Consider the following 9491-nt stretch of genomic DNA (forward strand, 5'->3'; position numbering starts at 1 on the left):
TACACACAAACACACACTCTGACAGAGACACACACAAATTCATACACACTTCTTAAATGTAATGGAGAATCTAAATGTTCTTGATATTTGGTTTTGTTCATCCGGCACTGGCCAAAAAAGTAGAACACTAGTATTTTCAGCAGCTAAAAATGGTTTTAAGTCAGTTATTCATTTGGCCATTAATTGTGATAATCCACACTGATCTGATCATCATCAGTGTGTATGGAAAGACANNNCTACCTGCAAAGCTACGGTACTGTTAAGAGTTTCAGGCACTTTATGCTGCTGTAAAAAATAGTAATAATAAATATATAATAATAGTCAGTCACAGCAGTCAGTGTTGGGGAAGACTACCTTTAAAAATAATGCATTATAATAATACATTACCCCATGAAAAATAATTCATTGCATTTGTTACTTTTCAATAAACTTTTTATGGATTACATTACTTTTAGTCACCTGGGCTGGGCTTGCTTATATATTTGTAATAATAAAAAACCCAAAAGTTACACACGCCTTCAGACAAAAAGCAAGCTGAACTCTGCACTTACTCCTAACTTCTCTCAAAGAAAGAAATTTTAAAAGTAATCCATTACTTTACTAGTAATCTGATGAAAACGCTCGCATTACTTCTAACCCGTTACCCCCAACATTGACAGCAGTGGGTGTTTATCTCTATTTCTGCACTGATTCATTTATACTAATATTTAAGAAACGTATTTCTGCATTTCATGATGCCTTTAACAGCAAGGAAATTGCAGAGCTACACAAACNCAAAAGTAATCCATTACTTTACTAGTAATCTGATGAAAACGCTCGCATTACTTCTAACCCGTTACCCCCAACATTGACAGCAGTGGGTGTTTATCTCTATTTCTGCACTGATTCACTTATACTAATATTTGAGAAACGTATTTCTGCATTTCATGATGCCTTTAACAGCAAGGAAATTGCAGAGCTACACAAACCCTAGAGCAAAATACACAAAAACATTATTATTGTGTGCATGAATCATTGTTCTTGTTGTGGACGCCCACAAAGGGAGGCTTGAAGAGGCTTGAGCTCACATCTGGGGACGAGTGTGTCCCCAAACTACAGCACGCACACACACACACACACACACANGAGCTGGAGAAGCGGGTGAGGCCTGTTGACTGTGGACAGACTCCAAATCACACACACCCATCTACACACAGCTAATATTCACAATATTTGTTATTCACAATCACGGCAGTAAAACAACCACAAGAATCTGAGACGATCGGGGCATTAAACCATTATTTTCAACACCCTAAAGAGATGACCATCTTTCATCATATCTCGTGTTAACATGCCAAACCATATTCGGTAAAGTCTTGCGCGATTTACATTTGCTGCAATCGGCCCGGTCATTATTTGTCCATTTTGAGATCATTTGCTGATAGCTGCATCCTACTGACCGACATCAGTGCATCATTGTGCTCCAAAAAACACCACAATGTTTGATTTAAAATATTCTTGTGAAAAAAAAGATATGAAATTGTGAATCTGTTCCAATCAGATCTTAATTACTGTCATTAAGGCAAGATTATTTATGCAGCACATTTTATACACAATGCCAATTCAAAGTACTATGCATAAAAAAAATTAAACAGTCAAAGACAATATCTTAAAAATGCATGCGCAGTAAGTACAAAAAATGTCATAAAATAGAAAACATTCTTAAAATGCATGCAACATAAGTACACAAATAGTCATTAAAACTAAATTGCATGCTTATTAAGTATAAAAATATGCTTTAAAAAGAAAACATTTAGAAAATGCATGCATCATAAGTTTACAAATTGTCATTAAACCACATGCATCAAAACTATAATAAAGTGCATTTGTTACTGCATAAGCAGTAAAAAAAATAACAATTCAAAGCAAATAAAAACTGTACACACTGACCATCAAGTAATTAAATAAATGAAATGAATGAACTACATTTCAAGGCATGTATGAACTATGGATCACGCATCACAACCGCTATTAATCTCTGTATCAGTGCAATAATACTTACAGAGATTCTCAAAGAATGAAGATTACCATCTACACACGACCTTAAACATGTCAGAAATAAAAGTTGGCTCGGTTTGATCAAAACACTCCTGAGAATGATGTTGTGACAGTAAACAGGAAGTAGAGTTTAAATCAGATAAAGCATCGTATGACTATCATCTCCTCTCTGACTCCACCTGTGTGACGGACACACACCTGGATGAAGAAGAGAGGACTGAGGTACCTGATTTGGATCCGCAGGTGGGAGAGATCTGGCCGCTCGGACAGGTGCACATGTTAGGTCTGGAGCAAAAGCCGTCTCCGCAGGAGCTGCGACAAATAGCTGAGAACAGCAAAAGTAATGATTGATGACATCTACTGATTGCTTGACCTTCTAAAAGATCAATAAGGTGCAGGTGATATTCTGAACGTTCTACGCGACTCTTGTATCTTCTTAGTTCTTACGTTTGAAACAAGACGTTTACATGATGTTAGCCAAAACAAAAGGGTACATTAAAAAACACATGTCCTTGTTTATTCAGCACTGACCTGAATATATAGAATAGTTGAATTAATAAAAATGACCCTGTCCTTGATTCCAAATATTTGGACATTTTTTGCTGAATGATCCACAGTTGTGTGGTTTTTAGTTTAGTGATAGTTCTTCATGAATCCCTCGTTTGTCCTGAATGGTTAAACTGCCTGCTGATCTTCAGAAACCACAAATTCTTTGGTTTTCAAGCATTTTTGTGTATTTGAACTCTTTCCAATAATGGATTTTAACATGCATTTTTCACACTGAGGACAACTGAGACTCATAAGCAACTATTACAGAAGGTTCATTAAAACTTTGGAATTTGAAGATCACGATTAAACTTATTTTGTCTTCTGTGAAACACTTTCTGTTGCTTCGGAGGGGCAGTACTAAACTGAAAAATGTGATGTTTTCACCCCCTGCTCTTAACGCATGTTTTTTCCTTCTGGAGCATCAGAGAGCGTTTGAACTGTATATGCACACCAACATGACTAAATCCATCCCAGAAAATCAAAGTCTGCAGAGTCAGGTCTGGTCCTGTTCCAGGTCTTTCCATGAGACAGACTCACAGTTCATCGAGGCCTATGCCAGCTGTCTTATTCAGGAAATATCGGCTTAATCGGATTAATGCCATTACACGACGCACACATAACAGGAATGCGTCCAAACTCTGATTATTACCGGAATGTTCTTGTTAAGTGCGGTCAGCGAGAGGTCGGGAGGTCAGAGAGACTCTGGGCCATTGTGGCCGAGATCCATTAGCGAGCCTGACCTTCAGATATAAACAACATCACCCCACCCACCGCGCCCGAGAGACGGCCAGAGTCACACAACACCAGCCTTCCTGAGCACTGCCAATCTATTCATTTACAGGACGAGAGCGAAAAACAATCATCCAGAACCCCGCCCTCCGCAGAGAACCACCGCTTTACTGAACACAGCAAACAGGAAGCTGATGAGGACTTACGGACGATGCACTGGTTGCCTCCGGTCAAGGTCTTCCACCCGGGACAGCAGTACGCATGATGACGAGATCCACACACGTTCGGCCTGCGGGAAGAGTTCAGCAGAACTTAACCGAGCATGGGGTCAAACTTTATGTGTGAAACTCTCCGTACGTGGAATAAAATCAACACGGGAAGAATAGAAAGGAACTCACACTGTAAACTTACATTTAACGGACTATAAGAAATCAGCACAGCATTCAGTGTGTTAGCTGTCACTATCTATCGTTTTAATTATCTTACAGATGACTTCAAAACCTTGAAATCTCATGCTTTTAAAAATTTCGCTCTTAATTTCTCCAAATATGAGGCTTATTAAGCCAACTTTTTCAAGCCAACTATCAAGTAATTTATGAAGTTTTTTGAGTGAAAGTTATTTCATCGTATATTTTTTCCTCAGCGTAAGAATAAAATTAAAGAAAGGAATATAAAAATGAGGGGACAATACACACACAAATAAAAAAAAAGTACTTTTTTTGTATTTTGATTTCTATATTTTGGTGTTGGTTTGGTCTGCGTGGAAACTTAATGTAGGAGGTAATTTAGAAGCAACTTTTTGTCTCACAATGCCTCAAAAGTCAGACGCTTTTATCATAATTCTGAGCTGTGAGATATAAACTCAGCATTGCAAAAAGAAAGTCCAAAATGTGAGATAATAACAGGTAACTGTGAGAAAAAAAGTGTTTTTTTTTGTGCAAATATTCAGAGCTATTCTGACGCTTTTCTCCTAATTGTGAGATTTAAAAAAAAAAGGCCCAATTACCACAGATTCCGTGACTTTTAGTGAACAGCTTGGATTTCTTTTCTATAATTTAATGTTTTAATGTTTGGTTATTGTGTTAACGAACACACAGACTCGGAGATGTTGCGAAACAAACAGAGCGAAGAAAACAGCACTTCCACGAAACCTAAACTGTCATTAACGTAAGGACGCTGACGCCAGTTAACGGATTCCGGAGCGCGGGAAACCGGGTTCCCACAGGATCCCTAACGGCTGTTAATGACGGTTTTAACGCGGTGTTCTGAGCGAAGGCTGCGCTTCTTCGGTGATGGAGAGAGTCGTTACCCCTTCAGCACGTCCTGTCCGCCGCCGCGCCGCTTCGATCGGCTCGATCTGGGCTGCTCCGCGGCTCTGTCCGCCGCCTGCGTCTGCGCGGCTCTGTCTGCGCCTGCGTCGAGCGTCTGCGCTGATACGCACAGCGACGCGAGCGCTGAGATTCCCGCCGCGAGCACGAGCAGCCGCCTCATTCTGCGCGCGCTCCCGCTGCAAGACCCAAGAGCTCACATTAATAACAAAACTGACAAAAACTCAAACCTAGCGAGCAGGAAAGTGGCTCGGCGCGCGTCAGGCGCACGCGTTTATGGAAAGCAAACAAACGAATAACGCGAAAAGGGAAACCTTGCGAGCGGGGGATGAAAGCTGAGGTAAAATAAAAGTGAGGGAAAGAAAGTTTCTGTACCTCCAGCAGATGATGAAGAAGATGAAGACGAGGTCCCCTTCAGTAAGTGCGCGCTAGTGAAGACTGTAAAGCGCCCGGTGAAAGTTGTCAGGGTGAGAAAAAGAGCGTAAAGCGGCTCAGAGGTGCAACACAAAGCGCAGCGGCTGCGTTACTGCATCAGCGCTCATTCCGCTGCGCCACTCAAATCTCATCCGAACGCTCGCTCCCCTTGGATCTCGCGAGAACCTGCGCGAACTCAGCGCGCCCGCGATTATTATCGCGCTGGAGAATAACGCGACCCCGGAGCGCAAAACCACTCGACATTTAACCGATATTTAAAACGAGATTTGCATTGACGCGTGTTTGTTAGGATTGGACGATATTTGGCTGAGATGCGAGTATTTGAAAATCTGGAATCAGAGAGAGAGAGAGAGAAAAAATAAATATTGAGAAAATCACATTCAGTGTCGTTCAAATGCAGTCCGATATGGCTTATATCTTTACTTAATATCCTAACGACCTATAGTGCATTGTTGGCTGTTCTTACAAATATACCTGTGCTGCTTATCCACAAGGAAAATTAATAAAAATCGATCAGTACTTGGAGATAATCACTAAAAAGGCGGACGACTAACGCGATACAAAGATGACGTCATTATAACTTTGAGATGAAATACCGCGCGCTAATTTAACTTTCCCAACACCTTAAAAGGAATATTAGTTCTGCTAATTGGTTTCTTCGACTTTTCTCTCGCTGACAGACTCTGGGTCTTGTCCGCGTTCCCAGGCACGTTTGGCGCGGGGGCGCGCACGCTGGCAGCACCTTGACTCTCGTAACGAGAACGAGAACAATGCACAATGAGAGAGGAGGCTCATGGGAAGCAGTTTATGACTTTTACCCTCCAGACGTGCTGCACGATACACAGCTCAGAGCCTGTCCGTGCGCTTCTACAGAACACGTGAAAAAATACTGTAGTAATTTACAGGAAATACTAAAGTGTGTTTGAAGCAGGCTTGAATAGATTTGTTGAGAGTTGTGAGTAATATAATAGCAATATTCACAAATTACCCGCTCCTGTACTAACTTTTCTATGTATAGGGCAGCATGTTATACTACAATACAGTATATCTACAGTATACTACATTAGTAGAGTTTTAATTTTAATCTTACAGTAGAACTCAACACCGATTTCTGACACGCTTTCATGATAATAGTTTCATTTTAAAGCACAGCCAGCACAAACAGAGGCAGAATTCTGGGGTAAATGCAGATTTTAAGCCATAAACCATTTGCTAGCTAGATATCGTACTGTTTCTGAAATCAAATCTACGACAGTGCCTATATTCATACACGCTTATGAATATGTCCTGAATGCCTAAAACATTATTATGAAGAAGTCTGTTCAACTTTGGAAAGGAATCGGTTGAATCTGTGCGTGTGAATATATTGAGATGAACAGCACTCTGTAACTGTAAGTTAGTTACAGCGTTTCTCAGTCATTGTAACGGTGTGGAGTAATTCTGTTACGTGTAACGGTTACTTTCCCAGCATTGATCCCATGATAACAAACACACACAGAAGCTGGTTTTCTTCCTCTCTCTGGACCGGACCAGACCGGACCGGACCGGACCTCTGTGCATCAGGAGCAGAATCATCCGTAAGGAATGCAGACAAGATGAAACCCAGGCCATTCACTTTCTTGATCTCAGCAGTGTGTTCTAAACTAATGTTTTTCCTCATGATCCTTCGTCTGAAAGCTCGGTCTCACTACACTCTCATCCCACCCACCTCCATTCGTTTGGTGCACTCTGACCTGCTGAATAAAACAATTAAAACTAATTAAGTTGAGCAGGTGAGTGCATTTTTACATTTTGCATCCGAAATCATGCACACTTCTAATCCAATTCATTAAAACTATACATTTAGTTTTTCGGTTCATTTATTCCCCGAGAACTGAACCCACGACAACGTCACCGATAGCGCTGCATGCAACTGTTTGAGCCACAGAAACTGTATTTATTATTAATAATTGTTTTTGGTTTTTTTGCCATCGCATGTCCAAGCAATGGCAGCTTCCAAATAAATTCCACATGCTCAAAAGATTTTTGTTAATTAAAAATAATTCTACTAAAAATTAAATAACTGGAAATAATAAAAAATAAATAAATCTGAAATAAAAATAATAAATAAAAAAAGTAATGATACAAAAGCGCTTACAAAAAAGGTAACTAATATTAAAATATATTTTTTTAATGCTTTAAATAAGCATTATTGGCATGCCTCTGCTTCATCAAGCACCTTCACCCAGGTACATCCCGATGAAGATAAAGATACGTCACATGAACTGGTTTAAACGGCCGGCGCTGGGTTTAATTTATGTGGTAACGTCATTATCCCGCAGCAGGCGTGCGTCTCCGGCTCCCATCGACCAAGCTCTGCTCCTTCTTCTGTTTACTTTCTCTAAGGCTCGGCGCTATGGCTTAAACAGATGCTCCAATATACTGACCTACTTTTGAGGAATTCAGTCCTCTCTCTCGCCGCACGTGACCCAATAACAGCATCCCATTCCTGTTCCTGTTCCCGGCCTCGTGCGGATCGCAGACGGATGGAGGGGGAGCGTGTGCTGTGCGAAAGCGTCTTACTCAAACTTTCTCACACTGTTTATTTGCTTTGGCTCGGGAGCGACTGTGTCTCCTTTCATTTCCCGTGCTCTCGGACTCCAGGAATCGAGCGCTCCGACTCCCAGACGATCAGCGATATGGGAGGAGTATCTGAAATCTCACAGAATCAATCATTATTAATCGCTTCTAGATGGCTTTGATACGTCGGAGCGTTCAGGTTCACGGAGAGACCTGAGACTTCAAGAGCGTTCCGGCCTCAGAAACTGCAGAAGTCGCTCCGGTGACGTGATCAGGGTCCACGAGGAACCTTTAACTTCTCATTAAACCGAAAGGTTCTTCAGGATATTAAGAGTTTTTCATATTAAGAAAAAGTAGAACCACAAATTAAGGTTTCCATTGTACAAAATATTCAAATGTTCTCACTAATAGCGGATCACCTAAAGGTCCAATTTTAGAACCCTTGGAATGTTAGCAGTTCTTCTAGGAACTGTTCACTGAAAGGTTCTTCGGAGAACCAAAAATCTCCGGCAAACGCTGCTTTTGAAACCTTTGTTTCTTTTGTGGAATGTCTTCATTGCACAAAAGGTGTAAAAACAGTACTTTAGCTTCTTCTCACCAAAAAAGAAACGGTTCTTATTGAGAACCGTTCTTTGGATAACCAGTAATTGTTCTTCTAAAGTGCCGCTGTGAAAAACAGACTAATTCTGAAGTGGAGAACATTTCCATCGTGTAAAATGGTTCTTTAAATCAGTGTGTTCTTCACACCGAGAAATAAGTGGTTCTTTGAGGAACCAAAGATGGTTTTGCCCTTTATTTTAAGAGTGCAGCGAGTCGTTAATCTAGGAGGACATTTATAAACCGTTTCTGGTGTGAATACGGAGCTGTGTTTCACATCGTCCAGCTTTGCTTCATCTCCAGCTGGATCACGGATGGAGGTTCTTCAGCTCCTGGATTCACGCTCGGCTCGACTCTCCGCAGAACGCTCTTGGACTCGTCTGGGTGCTTCTTGGCCAGAGACGGGCAAACGATTATGTTCTTTCTGATTGCGGCACCGCCAACGCTGAGCCGAGAGGAGCCTACGGTTCTCTGGATCTTCTGTGACGGTCTGGATGATTTTAGGCTGCGCCTCCGGAGAAAGCTTGGCAGGCCCGTCGCTCCTGGGGAGTTTCTCCAGCGTTCCAAGACTTCTTCGTTACGGCTCTCGCCGTTGGTCTGTTCAGATCCAGGGTTTTGGAAATGTCTGCGTAACCGTTTCCTGACTGATAGACTCAATATGAGCATGTCGTGTGCGTTCGCTCATAAAAACTCCCCTTTGATCGTGTGATTTGCGCTCGTTAAATCTTTGTGAGGATCGATGGGCCGGATGAAACCAAATGACCGACTTTATTCAATCATTTCTGCTTCAAACGAGATATTCGCCGAAGCCTGCATGCATCGTGATGAAGCCGTGTTCTGCATCGTGCTCGTCAAAGACAGAAATAAAATAAAGGTCAGTTCAGAATCATCAACAGAGAGAGTGTTTATATGAAGACGGCACAGTTCACATGAGAGCTGGTGGACGCTTTCAAGTCCTGTTGGAAAGACTATTCATGATTCAACTGGGAAACAAATGGGGATTTTCTTTGAGCCTCGATTTTCCAAGTTGTTGTTGGCGGGTCACTGAGAAAACACGGCTGATGGGATGCATGCCGCATCTAGTTGACGTATGATTTTTGTTTTCAATTACGAACGAAACCATAAAAGTTGCATGAACAAAGTAGAACGAAACGCCTCACTTCACAGCAGCTACAGAAATGTGAATTATTTGCGAGTATTAAACAAAAAGGTGCATCTTGCTCAAACAAGTGATTTAAATGCATTATTGGGATTTCT

The 9491-nt window shown here is 41.4% G+C and overlaps 2 protein-coding genes across 2 annotated transcripts in view; one reads left to right on the plus strand and one right to left on the minus strand.

Annotated features, from left to right (window-relative positions):
* LOC122362749 (fibrillin-1-like) overlaps positions 1 to 5202 on the minus strand; it is a 9067-nt gene extending 3865 nt beyond the window's left edge. The window contains exons 1-4 of the mRNA XM_043264311.1: positions 5019 to 5202; positions 4625 to 4822; positions 3522 to 3604; positions 2264 to 2362 (exon numbers count right to left, since the gene is read on the minus strand). Coding sequence (XP_043120246.1) covers positions 2264 to 2362; positions 3522 to 3604; positions 4625 to 4806 — 364 coding nt within the window. The 5' untranslated portion in view covers positions 4807 to 4822; positions 5019 to 5202. The remainder of the gene's footprint in view (positions 1 to 2263; positions 2363 to 3521; positions 3605 to 4624; positions 4823 to 5018) is intronic.
* A 3771-nt stretch (positions 5203 to 8973) lies between these two features.
* The window catches only part of LOC122362750 (homer protein homolog 2-like), a 5421-nt gene continuing 4903 nt past the window's right edge, over positions 8974 to 9491 (plus strand). The window contains exon 1 of the mRNA XM_043264312.1: positions 8974 to 9108. Within this exon, the coding sequence (XP_043120247.1) occupies positions 8974 to 9108 (135 nt within the window). The remainder of the gene's footprint in view (positions 9109 to 9491) is intronic.

The sequence above is a fragment of the Puntigrus tetrazona genome, chromosome 18 (genome assembly GCF_018831695.1).
Source record: "Puntigrus tetrazona isolate hp1 chromosome 18, ASM1883169v1, whole genome shotgun sequence".
Lineage (NCBI taxonomy): Eukaryota > Metazoa > Chordata > Actinopteri > Cypriniformes > Cyprinidae > Puntigrus > Puntigrus tetrazona.